Source organism: Calidris pugnax, unplaced genomic scaffold (genome assembly GCF_001431845.1).
Source record: "Calidris pugnax isolate Ruff unplaced genomic scaffold, ASM143184v1 scaffold17, whole genome shotgun sequence".
NCBI classification, from domain to species: domain Eukaryota; kingdom Metazoa; phylum Chordata; class Aves; order Charadriiformes; family Scolopacidae; genus Calidris; species Calidris pugnax.
This window is the reverse complement of record NW_015090794.1, coordinates 226,671-247,864: the sequence shown is the minus strand read 5'-3', so window position 1 is coordinate 247,864 and position 21,194 is coordinate 226,671. Positions and strand designations below refer to the sequence as shown.

At 41.1% G+C, this 21,194-nt stretch overlaps 1 protein-coding gene across 4 annotated transcripts; it reads left to right on the top strand.

Moving 5' to 3' along the window:
- The first annotated feature begins 231 nt into the window (after nt 1-231).
- On the top strand, nt 232-21,194 carry SMURF1 (SMAD specific E3 ubiquitin protein ligase 1). Of its 4 annotated transcripts, none has more exons than XM_014936604.1 (18): nt 232-252; nt 570-608; nt 1,285-1,393; nt 2,003-2,136; nt 2,238-2,303; nt 3,187-3,262; nt 3,624-3,862; nt 4,721-4,805; nt 7,211-7,357; nt 8,835-9,039; nt 9,313-9,416; nt 10,997-11,111; nt 12,378-12,556; nt 13,277-13,414; nt 13,809-13,929; nt 15,441-15,642; nt 16,623-16,698; nt 17,448-21,194. In XM_014936604.1, the coding sequence occupies exons 1-18, from the start codon at nt 249-251 to the stop codon at nt 17,545-17,547; spliced, it is 2,139 nt and encodes a 712-aa protein (XP_014792090.1). In that variant the 5' UTR covers nt 232-248; the 3' UTR covers nt 17,548-21,194. The 4 variants fall into 4 exon arrangements, with proteins under 4 accessions (XP_014792090.1, XP_014792089.1, XP_014792088.1 ...); XM_014936603.1 differs by having other exon boundaries at nt 16,614-16,698; XM_014936602.1 differs by having other exon boundaries at nt 3,609-3,862.

The following is a 21,194-nucleotide window of genomic DNA, read 5'->3' as shown; positions in this document are numbered from 1 at the left end:
CTCTGTTTTTTTTCTCCTGAGTGAGGTCCTCTCATACATAACCACAAAACCTTTCTGCATTTGCAAACTGCTCGTGCTGCTCCTGGGCACCCAGACTGCTCCCGTGGCTCCTCTCCCAATTTGTCACGTACCTCGTGTGTGCAAAGAGCAGGAGGTTGCCCTGGATTTGATGGGATTTAGCATCGAGGTCTCCTCCAGGCATCCCCAAACCATTCACGGTTCAGAAACTGTTTAGTCCTTGCTGTAAAATGGGTGGGTTCTGAAAGAACACGGCAAAATTCTGGTTTAGCATTTGTGTGAGCCTGCAGTGTAGAAAATCAGGAGGTTTTAACAGAAAGGGACATTCATGAAATCTTCTGTGTATTGTAACAATAGAACAAAAGCAAAGGAATTTTTTTTCTTTCTGTAGATACATATTCCAGTCACAGATAAAGAAAAAAAAATGCTCACATTTAATAATTGGGTGGTTTTTTATGAATTAGGATCAGGTAGTATTGTAACTGCTATGATTGCTAGAAAGGGGTTTTTGATGGTTTTAAGATTTCTTTCTCTGATATTTTGTTTTGCAGTATTATGTGCCAAGAACCTTGCAAAGAAAGATTTCTTCAGTAAGTATGCCCTAATTGTATAACTTTCTGCTCTTGATTAATCGGCTTTATTTGTAGATTGTGCATTACTGTCGTGGCTCATCTGTGTTTGTTGTTTGTTTCCATTCTTGCAGTAACATTGCGTTTCTACGTGAGTAGACGTTACCTTGAATTTTATTTAGGTGGTGTAGACTCTAGGGTTGGAAAGGCTGAGGATTCAGGAATTCTAGTTGAAAGTCTGGCTGATGAGACCACAAGGAGGTTGCTGCTCACAATTCCATGGTGGTGGGGGGGTACCCAGAGCATCCATCTCGAAGTCGCTCTATCTGTACAGTGTTCCAGGGATGAGTGAGGTACCCCAGAGCTGTGGGCTCCATGTTATGTTAAGGACTGAATAAAAATGCCTACTCAGCAGCATGCCTGGGTATACACTGTTAAATTAACTAGTTTAACCTTTTATTCTCTAAATTTCACAATTTATGGCAGATATCAATGTGTATGAGAGAAGTACATTATCTAATTAGGAAATCAATTCTCTATTTTGAATTTCTTAAAATAGTTTTAGGATAATGGCAACTTTTGTTCTTGGGGCGGGGGGGGAGGAGGGAAAAAGCAGGAACTCATGATAGCATTGTCTTGGAAGAAACAACCCAAACAAGTATTATTTTTTTTTAATAGCACCTTTTCCCTTCCACAGGACTTCCTGATCCCTTTGCAAAAATAGTTGTGGATGGGTCGGGTCAGTGCCATTCAACTGACACTGTGAAGAACACCTTGGACCCCAAATGGAACCAGCATTATGATCTGTGAGTCATTCGTAAGGTCATAAGGGAAAAAGATTCCAGAGATTTATCTAGTAAATGGAATGCAAGGGTTGGCACTGCAACTTCATCTTGCATTAGCGAGAAGAGTCACATTTGCTGAGGAGGACTGATTTTTTTGCAACAAGAAATTACCTGTTAATAAAGGAGTGGTACTTTGCTTTTAGTTGTTTGAATTTGGAAATACCTGTGTGTCAGGTGCAGCACAACTGCTTAGAGTCAGCTCTGCTGGAGCAGTGCAGCGCAGCTTTTGTAAAAGATTGTCCTTGTTGTAGTGATTTATTTTCTTCCAATTATTAGAAACATAAATTTGATAGTTTAGTACATTAATCAGCTTGTTGCGTAGCTTTTAATGAGGCTGGCTGTAGCTAAATTCATGCTGCAGCAATATCAATTTAACATGCTGTGTGAAATCATAGAGCGGTAATTCATTAATAACACCATTTCAGGCTTAAGCACTTCTGTATTTATAATGAAGCAGTATGACCAATGTACTAAAATGTATCAAAATTTGGACCAAATAACACGTAAATCGCGTGGAGTGAAAAGAGGTTATTTTTTCTAAAATGAGTCCTCTGATACGTATTTTTCTAGATACGTTGGGAAGACAGATTCCATAACCATCAGCGTATGGAACCATAAAAAAATCCACAAGAAACAGGGAGCTGGCTTCCTGGGGTGTGTCCGACTCCTCTCCAATGCCATCAGCAGGCTAAAAGATACTGGATGTAAGAGCAATACCCTGCCGTGCCTTGGATCTGGGCACTGAATACTCTTCCCCCCCAGCCCTTCCCAGTGTTTTGTTGATCTTTCCAATTCTCCTTTGCAGACCAGCGTTTGGATCTATGCAAATTAAATCCCACCGATACCGATGCTGTACGAGGCCAAATAGTGGGTAAGAACATTCTGGGCTAAACTGTCATCTTCTTGGCTAAATACACTACGCGGACAAATTCCGTATTAAAAAAAAGCAACCTGCAGTGGTTATTGCTCCCATGCCTTTTCTCTGTTGTTTCTTCTGACTTTAATGGGATTAAATTGCATAACCTGGAATTTTTTTGTTGTACTCCTACGTAGGAGTTTGTTTTCACTCCGTTGATAATGGGAAACAATATTAAACAGAAGGAAAGCATCTGGCAAGGTTTCCAACGCAGCCCGGGGAAGGGTAGATGTTGTTGTGAAACTGATTGCCATTGGAGCAAGGGGGGGGCAGGCAACGAGAATCTTCTCTGGTAAAGAGGATCTGGAGGAGTTAAAAGAAATTTTGCAAATTGCTGCTTTAATACCTTCGACTCGTGTAACCCATTTCTAAATTTCAACGAGGCAGTGCTAGTTTTACAGCTAATTCAACCCGTTTTCCCCCGTTTTGCTGCCCCCCCCCCCCAACCCGAGCTTTTCATTGATGTATAAAAATAGTTGGCAAACCCCAAATTCTCACCGTAATGATGACATCTAGTGGTGAGGAATTTCTTGCCAGCTTGCCTTGCTGGATCTTCATGAAACACAGATGTAGAACCTGACATCTTTGATATTTACAGAAATAGACTCAGCTGAAGGTTTGATGTGGTTTTTCATCTCCATTTTTAGAAAATACAGGAATGCTTTAGGGTTACAGAAGGAGATTTGTAAGTGATGTGCTCTTGTGTGTAGGATACAGTTTTCCTTAATATTTCACCCTATATAAATGTGGGTTTGTTTGGCTTTATGTTGTTTTTAAGGGAACAGTTATTCTTTTATTATTAATTGTGTTTCTTTTTTTTTCTTTTTCTTCATTTCAGTCAGTTTACAGACACGGGACAGAATAGGTACAGGAGGTTCTGTAGTAGACTGTAGAGGGCTTTTGGAGAATGAAGGGTAAGGATTGTTTTCTTTACACTTAATTAGTAAAAATGGTTTATATGTGGAAAGAATGTAATTAACACTACGAATATTAAATATCAGTGTGACTAACACATTGTCTGGGAATATGTACCAGGTAGTCAGGTTATAGCTGGAGAATTCCTTGAAGAAAATAAGCTAAACTTGATATTTTTTGTTACCAGTGCTTCTGGCACTTCCAGGAGAAATTTGGGGTGTAAAAATGTGAAGAAATTGGCATATCTTGGGTTAAAAGTTGCAGCACTTGAGGTAATGGAGAGTGAGAGAGAGAGAGGGAGAGAGAATTCTGTATTCACTTCTCTTGTGATGGAAACTCTTGAAGTTTCCCCATTTTCAGAACGGTTTATGAAGATTCCGGACCGGGAAGGCCACTGAGCTGTTTTATGGAGGAACCAGCACCGTACACGGACACGACGGGGGCTGCTGGGGGAGGCAACTGTCGCTTCGTAGAGTCCCCCAGTCAAGACCAGAGGCTTCAGGCGCAGCGACTTCGGACTCCTGAAGTCAGAGGACACGTCCAGACACCTCAGAACAGACCTCATGGTCACCAGTCGCCTGACCTACCAGAAGGCTACGGTAAGAGTTTTCCATAAAATTGAAGTTTTCTATAGAATTGAAGGTTGTTGTGAAGACTTCAGAGAAAAAATGCTCCCCTTTTAATATATAGATGTGGTTTACCTGTCAGAACATGCAGCACCCCCATGCATCTCATGGTCTGCATTTTGGAAAAGGAACTAAGCAGCGCAGATGGGTGCTTGAGATTGGCTAATTAGCAGTTGGCTACGCCAGGATACACTGAGAGGTTGATGGTAAATTAAACATGAGTTTGTGGTATGATGCTGTTACAGAGAATTCACTGCTAATCTTGGCTGTGTATCTAGGGAGAACGAATGTAAAGAGCTCTTTAAACTAGAGCAGTAATGCTATTTTTTCCTTCCCCCTTGGCATGTTGTGTAGGTTTGAGCCCACATTTGAGAAAAGATCAGGAAAATAGAAAAGCAACAAAGCAGCCAGTAGTACAGAAGATTAGGGAGGATAAGATTAAGGAGAATTTAAATCGCGGAAAAGAGCACACCAAATCTAGGAGTAAGGAAATCCAGTTTGGGGGTTTGGGTTGCCTCAAAATCTAAAAATAAAAATGGAAATTAAAACATACTGGTGTGTGGAGCTTCAAAAAGAACACTGAAATGTTCAATTCACTTTGACTACATTCAACACTGAAATGTTCAATTTCAGTGTTGCATGTAGTCAAAGTGAATTTGTGAAGATGGAGTTTAAAGACAAAACAGTCCATGCTGCAGGAGATCAGGTGGGATGGCTCAAGCACTTTCTCTCAGCTCAGAAAGATAATGTGCCAATGGCTGTGAACAAACTGTTTATTCTGATTTTTTTCAGATTTGTAATTAAGAATAATATTTCTTCCCTTTTTCATAGAGCAAAGAACAACGGTACAGGGACAGGTTTATTTTTTGCACACACAGACTGGAGTTAGCACGTGGCATGACCCTAGGATACCAAGGTATGTCTTTAGAGTTATAAATTCAGGTTTTTTTCATATATCTGGCAATAAGCTGAATCTTTAAGAGCAAAAATCTATGAAATAGCCTGTCTAAATTTAAAAGGAAAGCTATGAGCTGAGGATCTGCTTGGATTCCCTTAATTTTGGATCTTTCTAGTTACCTTTTCACCAAACATTAAGGATTGCTTTTTTTGAAAGAAAGAATTATCTACTAGTGAATCATGTAAAACAAAAGGGGAAAAAAATACATAATTCTTCAGGAACTCCATTCTGACAAATTCTTCCTAAAATGTCAATGGGACTTTTGTTTTATTTGTTTGATTCTCTTTTGTGGTTTTTTTGGTGAAGCCACAAATTTCCGAATCTTACCTAATAATTTTTTTTTTTAAATGAAAACAGTAAAAAAGTGTCTGCTTTCTTAAAGCCATTGTTTCTTGGGTATTCAACTTTTAACTTTTGCTCTAAATAGCACTCATTTACATAAAACAAAGCAGAGGTTACTGGTCATCTTTTAACTTGAAGTGGTGTTGGGGTTTTTTATGGTTTAGAAAGCAGAGGTTACTGGTCATCTTTTAACTTGGTATTGGGGTTTTTTATGGTTTAGGCCAATGATTTGCAGCTAGAAAATTGGAATCCTCCACATGATTAATGTAGTAAAGCCTCTTTAAACCTTAACTTGCAGTTAATCCCGGTCTTTGTGACTAAGGTCTGGTGCTTTTCCTTGAGGAGCTCTGGATCTGGGCTGTTGGGCCAGACCACCTGCACACCAGATTCCAGAGTGAAACATGAAGTTTGTGACTCTTCAGCTGCTGCCCTGGCTGGATAATGCATGAATGTGATACAGGATATTAGAAAAATGATATAAAGTAGTGTAGGCAAAAGTGTTGATAAAACCACGGTGTATGGAAGGATATGAAAAATAAAGTGGAGAGAGAGAAAATAGCTGATGTTAGATTAGCTGGTATCGTTGGAAGAAGAAATGACAGTGCTCATTCTTCATGTCACTCGTGTCAGGCCTGTGTGCCCAAAGCCTTGTCCCTTCTTCGAGTTGGTTGGGTCTAACGAAAGGCATCGCGTCGCTGCTTCTCTCAACAAATCTCAGAGCCAGGTTTTCAGGACCAACGATGTCAGTGGAGACAGCAGTGTCTTGTGAGTCGCTGGTGGCTCTCATTTTACTTAAAGGTGGCTTTCTTACTACCAAGTTGTGGTGCAAAAACCTAACCTTGGCATTTAGCACAGATGTAGGTTAAAACTTGGTGTAATCAGATCTCGCAAGTACTTTCAGATGCACAGCTGATTGAAACAAATGGCCACAACCATAATCTTCTTTAAGGAGCCTAACAAAGGCTTGTCTGTCTGCTCTGCCCGGGTATCTGTCCCCCGCTGGCTTATACTCACTGGGACACTAATGAAGCCCTTGGTGGACAAAGTGCTTCTACCTTTCTAAAGCCTCTATATTTAGTCATTTATACTGATTTTGTGTAGTGTTTTAGGGAAGGAAATATACAGAGTGGTGTCTTCAGCCCTGGATAACAGATGAATCCGTGCCAGCTGTCTGGAGAATACTTTACTTAACAATAGCTTTTCTGTCTAAAAATAATCTTCAGGTTTCCCTTCTTACTTTTTATGCCACTCTGAGGGTTTTTCCTCTCTTAGGTGGCTGGGACTTAAAGTGTTTTCAATTTTCTAAGTGTAAATGCATCCTGTGTATTGAATTCAAACACTACCTGAAAGTGAGTGACTACCTTTAGCAGCACTTAAATACCCAAAATTTACCTAGGATGGCAGGGGTGAATGTGTCGGTAAAGCCTTACTCTCAATGATTTATAAGTCAAATAGTGAGGATTGTAACCTTGTCTAAGTAAAGAGGTAGTTTCTTTCTTTTTTCTTTTAGGTTAATTTTAGTATTTGGCTGCCTTGGCCTCTTAACTTATCGGGTGTTTGGAGACAGTGGTTGGTGCAGAGGCCTTTGCTTAATTGTTTGGGTTTCTGCACGTGGATCACATTAGTGTTAATGGGAATTCTTGTGTGAATTTTTTGCTACAAAAAAATGTCTCTTCCTCTTTTTACAGCCCTCAGATGCCCTGTTGTCAGCTGAATGATGATGTTGCATATTGAAGTTATTTTTAAGCTGTGTATGGATTTGTTACTTTCAAAGCCTTTCAAAGACAGAAGGTGTTTTGCTGATTTACCTTTCTGTCTGTACCGTGCACACACAGGGAGCTGCACTGCTTAGATTGAGGATTCTAAAAAAACAGCATTAAAATAGCTGTTCTGTCCTTCCTAAGACTTTCATAGCCTAAAATCACTGAGCACCAAATTCATTCTCCCCTCTACCCTGAGTGTAAATTGGTTTCATCTTAACTTCCGAAGTGCTTTAACATTTTGTTTGCTTTTCTTCTCAGAGACCTTAACAGTGTGAATTGTGATGAACTGGGACCTTTGCCTCCAGGTTGGGAAGTTAGAAGTACAGTTTCAGGAAGAATATATTTTGTAGATCATAACAACAGAACCACACAATTCACAGATCCACGACTACATCACATCATGAAGTAAGGACCTTGCCTGATAAATGATTTGTGTCAAGTTCGGATTCTTAAACCTTTTATTTCTGTCCAGTTTTAACCACAGTCTGGGAGTCGTGGGGGCTGAAAAGCTGCACGATAATGATGTTGGGGAACTGATGCAACCAGTGCTCTAGGCAGGGTCCAAGCCTTGGTCCTCAGGGCTGGTTTCATCTAATCTTTTTGCAGCTATTCTTCCAAAAATGTTTTTACTGTACTTTGCAGTCATGTTTAAGGGAGGACTTGCTCATTTCTCAAGGCTGGTTTGACAGAATTGCACCAAGCTGTGCTGGAGCGAATATGGAGTTTTGGAAATGCTGAGATGTGGGGTCAAGGGTCTGCCAGGTGGTTCCACAGCTCCTGCCTCTCTGCTTTAGCAATTTTAGCTCTGTGCTAGCCCTGGACTGGCTTCCTGCTCCCGTGAGCTCCAGACAACAGGAATATAAATCCAGCTGGAGCCTGATTGCCTGATGCTGTGCACGACCAGCTCAGGTTTAGTGGGATTTAATAAGCTCAAGCTCTGCAGCTGAACTGTTACAGAACTGACCCTGACCCTGGAAGCAGCCTGGCAGGACAGACAGCCTGGCAGCACTGCTTGTGCCTATGATTAGGCTTTTTCCTGGATCTGAGTTTTCTGTGGCTGTGGAGTCCCTGTATCTAAAAGAATCATTGCTCTGCAACCCAAATAAGAGATAGCTGGATAATAAAAGATAAGGATAGTTGGATGTACGATACAGAAAGCCAACCCGTATCCTGGGCTGCATCAGGGACCCCTTTGAGACCCAGCAGTCACTTGCCCAGAGAAGCTGTGGCTGCCCCATCCCTGGAGGGGTCCAAGGCCAGGTTGGATGGGGCTTGGAGCAACCTGGTCTGGTGGGAGGTGTCTCCCTACCCAGGGCAGGGGGCTTGGACTAGATGGCCTTTAAAAGTCCTTTCCAACCCAAACTATTCTATGATTTTATGAAGCTGCAACTATTTTGAACATGTAAATCTTTCCCTTTTAATAACTAGATGCAGTACTTTTACTGTGTCAAGAATCCCCAGCTTTATTTTGCGTGAAGCTGGAATAAAATTCATTGCAGTTTTTAGATAGTTCCATTTATAAAGCTGTTGTTTGTGATAGCTCCATTGGAGTGTTATACTCTTGGAAGTTGTCACCGTATGGGAGAAATACCACACAAACTTTAATTACTGCTCAGTCAGCATTCACAGAATCACACGGTGCTTCACAGCTTTCCACAGCGTATTGACATGTAAAAACTCAGCTGAAGATCACTGAAACTCTTTATTGTAAATATCTTTATTCCTTATGTCCCTGCATGTAGGGTAATGATGCTATAGAAGTTACCCAGCTGAATAAACATTTCACTCCAGGTTGGAGAAGCTTAATCAGTTCTTTCATCGTTGTTTTACGTATTCCTTATTGTTAATGTTCCAGAATAAATATTTTGCTTTTCTTTCAAAGCCATCAATGCCAGCTTAAAGAGCCCAGCCAGCAGCCTTTGCCAGCTCCAAACGAGGGGTCGCTAGAAGACGGCGAGGAGTTGCCTGCACAAAGATATGAAAGAGACTTGGTACAAAAGTTGAAAGTTCTTAGACATGAGCTCTCTCTTCAGCAACCACAGGCTGGTCACTGTCGCATTGAAGTATCCAGAGAAGAAATATTTGAGGTATTTGATGGACTTTTTACTACTATTACCAGCTTTTGTCACTCAGTAGTTAAATAAAACTGATCTTTGATTATAGCAGCTCTGCTTCATGCAAGAGGTAGTGAAATCCACCCTGTATTAACAGACTTGTCGCTGGAATTTGCTTTAGATGAGCACTTTAGCAGGATAATGTTTGGTGTAGTTGAGTAGTAATCTATGCCATAAGTAATGCATCTAAGTAGACTTAATTATAGGAAAGAAATAAAATGTGTGATTGTAAAAATCCACCTCCAGGAATCCTACCGTCAGATAATGAAGATGAGGCCAAAGGACTTGAAAAAGAGGCTTATGGTGAAATTTCGCGGAGAGGAAGGCCTGGATTATGGAGGAGTAGCAAGGTGAGATGTGGGGGGTTGTCTGACACTTTTGAACTGTAAAATTGTCCTTTAAGTGACCTGTGGCTGATATCACTCCCTTTCAAATTATCTGTTAATGGTATACGTAAATTATTTGTGATCTAGTTTATGGGTAATGGTTGTAGCTTCAGTGTTGTATCTTGGTAGATTGGAAAGTGGACATCTTTGATTTGACAATTATCCCACAGCCCCCCTGGTGTCAAAGGCTCATGCTAAATGATTTGGTATGTCTTGTATTTGGGAACATTACTGGAATTAACACCAGACTGAGGTATTTCTGCTTCCCCTCTCCCCCATAGGAACTCTGGTTTTGTCACCATTACCCAGAGAGCGTAAAAGGCTCGTTGGGTAATGGGTTGTATCTTCTTGGAGAAAGTGCTGATCCCAGCAAGATGTTAGGGATTCCTTTTTATTCTGTCTCAGCCACATTCAGGAGAGTCTTCTGATCTGTTGGAGCAGGAGTGGGAACGAACTAATCCTAAACAAAAGCTAAAATTTTAGAGAAGCCTCCCTCTTAAAAATAATAATAATTCCCTGTGGGTCGCATCAGATCTGAAGTTCTGGAGTTGATTGTAACATCATTACCAAATTACTCATCTTTGCGGTTGCTCAGATGCATCCTGTCAATTCACTGAGAGATTTCTCAAATCCACAAAAGCTGCATCACCCACTTAAGTGTCTTTCAATAACCCATCACTGGACAAAGGAACATTCTGATCTGCCTCACCCGGGGCAACCTTGAGTGTCTCCGCTGTTGACATCCTGTTGCCCTGACTTCATAATTGCCCATTAGCTGCAACAGACTCTTTCAGATCAGAACTGTTCCAGCTTCTAAGCATTAAAGTTGATAGTTCTTACAGAATATTTTGCACCTGGGATGGGTGTCCAAATTTAATAATAAAGGCGTCTTTGTCATGGGGAGTTGGGAGGTCAGTCATAGCTTTAGTTCCATTGTGGTCCTTGTATGTTACTGAGGTGAGAGGGTTTACCAAACCCCTCCTCTTTTAATGCCTTTTCATGTCTCTGCCCCTTCTGGGCTCTCTGCTGAAAGCAGATTCTCTAGTCGTCAAGCAGTTGCTGAAAAACAGCTTTTCTAAAGAGCTTCACTGATTGACCTGTTTTTAAACAACAGATTATTTTTTTAAAACATTTCTTTATACTATACAGTCTGCAGAGGAGCAGATCTTTTAGTCTCCAAATATCTGAACTCTGTACAAAGTCAAGAATTTTTTGAAATGGGTCTTGTTCAGACTCAGTTTTTTGCTGGCGTTGTCTAACAGCTTGCTGTAGCTTCTCTGATTGATGGTAATCCCTTCAGGACTTCTAAACTAAAACAAATCTGCCTGTGAGTGGACTAAGATGCTTTGTTGGTTTTTCGGCGTACCTTACTGGTCTGCAAAGAGAGGGCAGAACGAGGTGACCTGATTTTGAAACAAGCATTTCATAACTGATGACTAGTTTGATGATTCACAATTGTGTTCTATAAAATTTAAGTGGAAGTTGCACCCTAATAAAATCTTCTAAAATATGTTTTCTTTTCTTTTTTTCTCTCTTTTTGGCAGAGAATGGTTGTATTTACTGTGTCATGAAATGTTGAATCCCTATTATGGACTCTTCCAGTACTCCACAGATAATATTTACATGCTGCAAATCAATCCAGACTCTTCTATCAATCCTGTAAGTATTAATTTGTGAGTGACATACCTGCTCTAATAGAGGTCCCCTGCAGTTTTTTGTCGTGGAAGAAGAGCTACAACAAGAGCATAAACTGAAGAGTAAAGCAGAATAAGAATGTGTTAATGAGTCTTAAATTGATATAGTGTGAAGCAGAGGTTGTTTTGTTTTTTTTTAAATGAAAGACATGAGGGAGGAGGGATCCTTTGATAAGTATCTGATCTCTTTGAGACTCCTCGGTGCGGACAGGGATGCACAAGGATTCTGAGAGGACACACAGAAGTGAAATCCATCTTCTCTGTGAACGCAGGTGGCTGCGTAGGCAGCATTGCATCCTGGGGAGGGACTTTTATTAGGGGGTGTAGTGATAGGACAAGGGGTAATGGTTTTAAATTGAAAGAGGGGAGATTTAGATTAGCTATTAGGAAGAAATTCTTTCCTGTGAGGGTGGTGAGACCCTGGAACAGGTTGCCCCGAGAAGCTGTGGCTGCCCCATCCCTGGAGGGGTTCAAGGCCAGGCTGGACGGGGCTTGGAGCAACCTGGTCTGGGGGGAGGTGTCCCTGCCCAGGGCAGGGGGGTGGAACTAGATGATCTTTAAGGTCCCTTCCAACTCTCACCATTCTGTGATTCTAAATAGTACTCCCCCCATGACTGTAGGGATTTCTATGCCGTGATTGCCCTTTCTCAATAAGCTGCTCTGCTTGCTTTATATTTTTTTTTCTGGAGGATTTGTATGGATGCAGACCCTGCAAGGAGCAGCAATTCTGTATTAGTACAGAGGAATTTTTCTTGACGTGACATTTGCTGACATTTGCTCTGTAAGATGGGGAAGAGAGATTGGAAGAATCTCAACCCTTGGACTCGGTTTTCAAAAGTCAGTTTATAAGCAACGTAAAAGACATGAAGGAAGCGAGCACATGGCCTGCTTCCTCAAGAGCAAGAGGACTTTGATGGTTAAACAAAGAATAGACTAATTTGTTTGGAATTGGCATATTTTGGACTCTGGGGATTTTCTTTTCCTGAGTTTTGCCCTTTGAGAGGCTAGAGCACTTGCATCCAATTTAGTAGTCGGGTAATGCACAGAGACTTGTTTGAGACATTTAATCATTAAATGCTTCTGTTGTCGGTTTTGTTATGAGGAAAAATGGTGGCTCCTCTTGCCCTGGGGGGTTGCAGGAAACTTGCACTGCCCATAAACCCATGGTGCTGATATAACCACAAGATGTCAGTGTCTTCCCAGTGCCTGATTTTCTCTCCTCTCCCCGCAGGACCATTTGTCTTATTTCCATTTTGTTGGTCGGATAATGGGTTTGGCTGTGTTCCATGGACACTATATCAACGGGGGGTTCACGGTTCCCTTTTACAAACAGCTGCTGGGGAAGCCCATTCAGCTCTCCGATCTGGAATCTGTTGACCCAGAATTACACAAAAGTTTAGTCTGGATCTTGTAAGTACTGTATTTATCGATTGTCTCGCTGTAGAGAAGATGGGGTAGAGTCTTGCAAACTCTGTGGTAGCTCTCCTTGCAGCAAAATAGATACTAAATCATTAAACATTGCATGGGTATGGTAGAATATCACAGGATCAAAATCCAGCCTCAGGACAGAGTTCTGAGGGGAAGCAGAGCCTTCTTCAAAACAATACCAACTTTGATTAAAATGGAAATAAGTGGAATTAATTTGGGCTTCTGTATGCTTATGGTTCAGAACAAAATCCCAACATCCAGTGTAGCTTGGGGACTCTTCAGCACTGCTTTGCATTATCTCAATTTCTTTTCCTAAATGCTGTGTTGAATTTTGTATTTAAAGTTACTGATGTTGAATTTCACTGCCTGTGATCTCTTCCGTGCTTCACACTGACAGCAGATCAGATTATTCCTATATATATATGTATGTATGTGTGGGGTTTTGTGTTTATATAGGGTTTTATTAATTATGAGTACTACTAGAATTAGACAGATGACTCATATCTAATCAAGCTCTTCAGCTTGCATTAAGCTGTATAGAAATTGGTGATTGTGACAATATTCCTCTAGTGGTGCGAAACGCAAATGACTAGTTACTAGGTTTATCCTGAAGACTAATTAGTGTTCAAATACCAAACTGTCAGCGTCATCACTGAGAGTTATCAAAAATACTGGGTTCACCCTCTGTCTTTCCCTTGCCAGAGAGAACGATATCACCCCGGTTCTGGACCATACGTTTTGTGTGGAACACAATGCTTTTGGGAGGATTTTACAGCATGAACTCAAACCAAATGGCAGGAATATTCCAGTGACAGAAGAGAACAAGAAAGAATATGTCAGGTATCGCAGAACAAAAACATATCCTATGAATGTAGGGGAAAGAAGGTAGTAAACAGATGATTTTTATTTTTTTTTTTCTTTTTATGTAGTGAAACTAATGAAATAAGTATGTTGGGGGATAATACCTGAGTCGTAAATGACATGAGTGTTCTCACACAATGTGCTATTGTGAGACCTGGGAAGATGAAACTGTGATTTGTACTTTGTTTTTTCTGTTGATGGTGCAATAATTAATTGTTGATGGAAAAAGGAACTGATAAGCGCTTCTTTCATAGTACAAAATGTGTGTGTTAAAACAAGTTCCTCTGTAAAATGAGGATTTTTCCAGCTCTGCTATAAAAAGCCCAGTCCTGTCTAGCTCATCATCCCTGACTTTTTCTTTCCACCCCCCCAGGTTGTATGTAAACTGGCGATTTATGAGAGGAATAGAGGCGCAGTTCCTGGCTCTGCAGAAAGGTTTTAATGAGCTTATTCCTCAGCATCTCCTTAAGCCTTTCGACCAGAAGGAACTTGAGGTATCTGTTTTATCCACATGGAATATTGTTTTGTAATTTGTTTGATCCTCAATCAAGCAGTGATTAAAAAAAAAAGAGGAAAAAAAATAAACCCACGAACCTTATTCCAGTTCACGTGCCAGAAAGCTGTGTATTTGTTTAACCAAACCCTTTTAGGTTTATTCTAGACATTCTTTGGGTTTATACTATTGAGAGGGCTACTTAAACAGGGAAAGACAAACACATTGTGTTGTCTACCCAAGGGCTAACACTCAAAGCAGGTGGTCTGGGCAGGAGGGAGCTCTGCAGGTGTGAGGAAGTGTTGGCAAGACCTAACGTGTTCATCTGCCCCAGAACTTGTTTTCTTCAGTAGCTATTTTCATGCTTGGCTGTTTCTATATGCACACAGGGTATGGTTTACAGGGACTAAAATAGAAGTGTAGAGCATATAGAAAAGAAAGGAATGTCTTCTCATTTAGTCCTGAGGTGCAGAATGCTACCTTTTAAAATAATTCCTGTTACAGCAACTTTTCCTCTGGTTTTGCCTTTTTTTTTTTTTTTCAAAAAAGGCAACCTGTGGAATATTGACCATTTGTGGTATTGGAAGCACATGTTTTGTGTTAGTCATTTGTGCACACTGATTAATCCCATGAAGTTATTGCATTCCATTTGTGAGCTGCTTGAAAAGGCAGATTAAAACTCCATTAAATATTTCAATGCTGTCTGCGTCACAACAGTCACAACTCTCCTAATAATGTAAATGAGTGTAAGTGGGTGCTGTCTCGGTGGCACAAAAAAGCAGCTGCTACATGGTTGCTTTCAGAAATGTGATCCTCAGTATGGAATATTATGGGAAATTTAGAATATGACGCCCTTTTTGTTTTGAGGGATGAGGTTTTCTCTGTGCCATTTGTTTGTCGTTGCCAGGGAAGGTGGTTAGATTCCTGGCCAGCAGTGACTTCCTTTTACAGTATTTTGCAACTTGGTGTCATCTGGCAAAGAGATTGAAGTAATGTGTCTGGTCTGTGTCAGGGCCTTGCACAAATGGCATCAGAAAACAGATGCAAAGTTTCTGTAGTTTGTTGTGGAACAGCAAATTGACCGAGGCGTTACCATAAATGAAGCAGGATTCTGTCCCAGTTGGTATTGGCACCTCTAGGACAAACCTGCACCAGGACACTGATGCTGTGGAGTGTGGTAGATGGTGTGGCTTCTTCCAAATCTGTGCTGTGCCCTCATAAAGACATACTGTACTTCTCAGGTAGGGTAGATTTAACAAAGCAGGTCTTGAATGGGCTTCTGACTCCCATTTCTTGTGAAAATTCTTATTCTGGTAGGTGTCCTCCTTGGCCAGTTTCACTGCAGTTTAGCTGGAGAGGTTTACTGCCCGTTCCAAATTGGTTTGTGGTGTTACCACGCACCAAAAAGGTGTAAAGAATGCATAGCTTTGTGAAATAGTTAGATTTATGTTTTTATAGCTGCAAAGCTGAAACGACTCTGAACGTTAAAGCGTTTTCTAATCCTTTTAACAGCTAATCATAGGAGGCCTGGATAAGATAGACCTGAACGACTGGAAGTCCAACACCCGCCTAAAGCACTGCATGGCAGACAGCAACATCGTGAAGTGGTTCTGGCAGGCAGTGGAAACGTTTGATGAGGAGAGAAGGGCAAGGCTGCTGCAGTTTGTGACAGGCTCGACGCGTGTCCCACTTCAAGGTTTCAAGGCTTTACAAGGTGACTGATGTGGGGGACGAGTTAAATCTGGGGGGGTGGGAGAAAGAGATAAAAATTGTGTGGGGTTTACTAACCCCCTTGTAAAATACCAGCGTGTTCCTGGATAACTCAAGCACTTACCAACTTTTGATCCCAAGAGCAGTTTAACCCCAAGACCATGCAGCTGTTCACTCACTCCTTCCCCAGTAAAGTAGGAAGAAGAGGAGAAAATAGGAAAAAACCCCTTGTGCGTTGTGGTAAAGACGGACCAATAGCACAGTAACAGAAGAGAAAATAATAACAGTAAAAGAATATACAAAATAAGTGATGCAATACAATTGCTCACCACCCGAGGACTGGTTGCCCAGCCCATCCTGAGCAGTGATTGCCAATCCCTGCCCTCACTTAACCCCCAGTTCTATCATCAGTGGTATGGAATATCCCTTTAGTTTGGCTTGTCCTGTCTGTGCTCCCTTCCAGCTTCTGTGAGAAGCTGAAAAAGTCCTTGACTTAAAATAAGCATTACATAACAACTAAAACAATATGTGTTACCAACATTATTCTTATGCTACATCAAAACACAGCAGCTACCAGGAAGAAAATTAACTCTATCCCAGCTGAAACCAAGACAACTGGTGTGATTCTCCTGATAAAGTTCCTGTTGGCTTAGAGTAACTAATGTTAGTAAACTTTGTAGTTCTCTTTCGAAGGAAAACCTTTTTGCACTTAAGTACTTTCATTTTTGAAGGTGCAACATTGTCAATACAAAATTTAGCAGCTTTCCAAAATTCGAATCTGCAAATTAATTGTAATGAACAGCCTTGTTACTTCTGCCACCCCTTTATCAGCAGAATTGACAGATTTAGCCCATGACATACTTGTGTTTGCAGCTGGAACTGGGATTTTCTCTCTTGCCTTTTTATAAGTAGCACAATGTGTGTGCCCGAGTGATGTTTTGTTGAAGTGCATTAACTAGAATGTCTGTCTGTAAGGTTCTACAGGCGCTGCAGGACCCAGACTGTTTACCATCCATTTAATAGATGCAAACACAGACAACCTTCCAAAAGCCCACACTTGGTAAGATGAAAACATTCCACATGTCAGTGTTCCCTTGCCCTTTGTCTTGCTTTAAAGGTGTCGTCTCTGTTGGTCCCAGCTATGGATTAGTCCTGTGATACATACATGGGTGAATCCACCTGTGCTCTGCTGGCTTGGAAATATCTGTTACTCTGCAACCAGCAAAATAATCGACTTTTCTTATAACTTCATCTGTCTTCTATACTAGCTGTGGTTTTCTTTTATCCCAGAGTTGATTATTCTGGATAGTGAGCTATTTGTAAGTTTATTTCTACGTGTTCAGCAAAAGCATTCGCCGAGAAGTGACTCACAGTGATGAGTCCTCATCCAGGGTTACAAAGAATAGTTTTCAGAGGTAAAAGGTAGGAAGAGTGTGATGTTGGCACAGCACAGGCAGGAGCTGAGCTCTCCTATGGAATCTCAGAGACAGGAAACCGCTTCAGCAGAGGCACAGAGTGTCTGTCACAGAGCAGGGAGCCCACCTGTCTGATGGCTCCCTTTATTTCCAATTCTCCTGCATCTGCCACCTGCCTCCTCCTCCCCGATGCCACCCTATTAAGTCCTGCTTTCCTGCTGCCAAAATACAGTTGCTTTTCATCTTTTCTCCCTTTGGCCACCGAATTGGCTGAGGCTTTCTTTGATTTGCACAAATTCTATCTAGACGTAGCTGATCTAGATTATTTATTTTTTCCCCCCTCAATAAATATTTTAGATTCACATTCTGCAATGTGTTGTTATTTTACCTCTAGCTTTAACCGGATCGACATTCCGCCTTATGAGTCATATGAGAAGCTTTATGAGAAGCTGTTGACAGCTGTGGAAGAGACGTGTGGGTTTGCTGTGGAGTGAATAAAGCAACCAAAGGAAACAAGATGCTAGCTCATGGACCACCAAATCAAAAGCTAGAAGAAGCTTGCTGTGAACTTCCTGCTAAGCTGTCTGAAGCATCCGAACTCTAGACAACTTAGAGATGAGGCTGTTTCCCTTCCGCCGCTGGTGGACGAGGGTGGGGGGGGGCTTTTGTTGGTGGTTTCCAACTCTTAATTTTCTCCCCTTTGTTACGATAACCCCTTCCCTCTTCTTCCATCCTCCATAAAATGAAATGCAGCCAAGTTCAGCATTTGGCTTTGGTTACACAGGATATTCTGCTAGATTTGTAACACATATTGTGATAGGGTCGGTGACTTGTGGGGTTTTTTTTTTATAGGAGAATCAAAATGTAATTAAGAATGAGCTTAATTTGCTGAGGACTTGCAATTGGTAGGTGTTCCTGGTTAGTTTGTCTTAAATCAAGCTTGAGCCCTTGTAGAGTCCGGCGGGTGCAGAGAGTCTGACTGGCACTAGAATTTGCATTGCACATTTTAAACACCTAAACTTCTAGCAGAAAATACCTCCATCCGAACACTTAACTGAAAGGTAAAGAAACCCAAGTTCTGCCTTAGCAGGAAGCTCCCAGTGGAAGCTGCAGCTCACCTTGAGAAAAGTGAAGGAATCTGGGACAGCGTAAATGGTATTGTGCGATTTCTTTTTGGTTGTCCTGGCTGAAATCTAATTGTTTTGCACATGAAAACAATTATTTCCTCCTGCAGAATTACTTTCCATAGTCCGTTTGGATGTAAGTACCTCACAGAGAAACCTTGGAAACAGGAGACAGAGGGGAAAAATCTGTTCAATCCCAAAGCTGTGATTTCTGTGCCACTGTTTTACCTGCGACGTGTTTGTGTGACAAATTCGAAGACTTAGATGGAAATCACTGAGAGCTCAGTTAACAGTGGATTCTGTCTGGCAGGTTTTGGCCTTGGGAAAGGTTTATTTGGAGGTTGAGGTAAAAGGGTAACCATACAGTGAGTACGTTTTAAATGTTATGGAAAGCTATTGGAAGAATTTATTACTTCAGTTCTGTAGGGATGAAAATTTCTCCAGAGAGCCATATAAGGCTATTTTTTCCAATATCTGAAACTAATATTAAAAGGTTTGCTCTCTAACACGTTGCTAAAACGACTTCCCAGGGGAAACAAAAGCAAATCGAATACCTGAATCACTAACATTTTTTTCCAGTTTGCACACCCAAGACGAGACAGTATTTTAACAAATAACATGGCTTCAGAAAGACCCAGTTATCTATCAAACGTGTCTAAACTTAAGTAAAGCAGACTTGCCTGTATAGGATTTTTTTTTTCTTTGGCAAGCCTGATTTTTAGAGATTTCATTACTGAAACATTTAACAGATGTTACGTTTATGGACTAGTGCATTGAAATTCAGCTGTGGGTAAGAGATGGTTCTTAGGAGATGTCTACTGGAATACTTCTATTTTGTCTTTTTTTAATTGAATTTGATAATAGCTTTAAACTGTGATAGGACAGAAAGTAGACATTTGTCAAAACCCTGGCATCTTTCTCTGTTTTGTTTGTTTGTGGGTTGATTTTTTTTTTTTCCCTTCATTGACCATAATTCTTGTGATTTGTCGTTGGGAGCAAGGATTGTGTTGGAGGTGTAAAATTGTACCATGTTGTGGGATTTGCACGGGGTGGCTAAAGATGCTCATCCTGCAGGACTGTACAGGGGATGGTGTGTTTAGACCCATGTCCTGTAGGAGTCTTTTGGCACTTGGGGACCAGTTTCTGCAGTACTGGTTGTTGGGATGTATATGAAACTATGTGACTCTTTTTTTTGGGGAGAAAAGAGAGGAAATGCAGCTGTCTGCAAAGAGACACCTGTACAGTCTTGGGCTGAGCAGCAGAATCCCCACAGCCCTGGCTGTGAAGTCGTACCTGTTCATAGAGTGTATTTAATCCTTTCAGTAGGTTTGAATGTGCAATAAACCAGTCAGATAGGGAAAGAAAAAAAAAAAGAGAAACACAAAATGGATTATTGCCCAAAAGCTTTGCATGCAGTCTCATGTGGATTTCTCACTAAAAGGAGGTTAAAAAAGAGATACTAAAGCCCACTACGACCGAAAATCCTATCACGCAAACTCTACGTGCAGCACAACTGGCTCAGTGAAAACCAAGCGAGGTGAAGGTGAAGGCCCTTGATTTGGAGATCTATAGATCAAGTAGCTTTATGTCAATGACCCAGTTGACATATATGATAGTTCCTAATGTCTTTGCTAGGTCAGTGTTTTCTTGGATGCACAACGTAAGAATAGGCAAAGGATCGGTGTTTTGAAAAGTCCGTCTGTTTTTTGCTGTTATTTAAAAGCCCTTGTCAAGGTACCTCCTCCGTGCTGACAGTAACGAGAATAGGGCACTGTCTTTTTTAATCACTTCAGTTCTCTTTTTAAACAGTTTCACCACCTCTCCCATCGTGTCGTCTTTGCAATTTTGTGCCACTTCGGTGACGATGAAGACATTTTTTTTTTCGTATCGTTCCCTACATGCATTTGAGGCAGGCCTTAAAGCTGGTTGAGTGGAGGGATTAAAATAAAGAAGTGAGGCAGGATGGGCTTCAAGAGATGGCTTGTTCTTCCTCCGGCTGGTTCTGAGGCCGGGGCAGGATGAAATTCCTACAAAGAGTTTGCGTGGCTTGAGCCATGGGCTCTGTGGGCCCCGGGGAGCCGTTGGGATAACCTCAGCCGTGTGAATTCGTGTGTTCGTTCCCACTGGGTCTGCCAGCACTTGAACTGGTTGGTACTTCTCAAACTTGCCCAAAGAAATAACATCGAGTCTGGTGTTCGTTTTGTCATTTCGTGTTCCACCTCGTTTACCCGGATACTCTTGGATCTGACCCGAAGGAAATACAAGGTACAGTGTGTTCTTTCGTTCCTGTCCTTAAAAGCAAAACCTAAAAGCTGGTCCGTTGGCACAGACCTTGCCCTGATACTGCTCATCAGCCTAAACTCTATGCTCAGGGATGTAGGAAACCACCACTTTGCTCGTTGTTTTAAATCAGGAAGAAACGAGACTGTTTTATGAATGTTAGTGTTAACTTGGGCATTATGTTAGACGAGACCCTGCTTCAAAAAAAAAAAAAGAAAAAAAGAAAGGCTGCTGGAAGCTCCAGATGGTGAAATCAGCGTTTGCTCAGCAGTATGTGCTCCGTTCGAGTCGAGGTGGTTATGAAATCCAACAGATTTTGTAAATTAGTGATCCAGCCGCCGGGCCCTCTGGAGCCGGTGCCCAGGTTCAGGGCCGCCGTGGCACAGCAAGTTCCCAGAAACACAGTATGGATCTGTTTTTAATTTGTTAATTTTTTTTTTTTTTTTGTTCCTCAACCACTTTATAATGTATTTTTTTAATTTATTATTTTGTAATGTCATGTTTTAAGTATTGCTGCTATCCTTGTTATTCTTCCCACTGTTTTTATTGCAGATTTATTTTGTGAAAGTTGTACACTAATGTTTCATTTTATGTCTAAATCAAAGTATTTAAAGAAATACTAGTTCTATTTAATGTGGTTATGGAACCAGCTGGAATAAACAGTGATTGTATAGTAGGCTGGACCCAGGAGGTCATGTTCATTTTTGTTACATATGCAATAAACTCACAACTTTAAA

Coding starts and splice junctions, on each gene's coding strand:
- SMURF1 (XM_014936601.1), top strand. Junction 9,040..9,312: donor CCAGAGAAGAAATATTTGAG/GTATTTGATGGA, acceptor ATCCACCTCCAG/GAATCCTACCGTCAGATAAT. Junction 13,415..13,808: donor AACAAGAAAGAATATGTCAG/GTATCGCAGAAC, acceptor CCACCCCCCCAG/GTTGTATGTAAACTGGCGAT.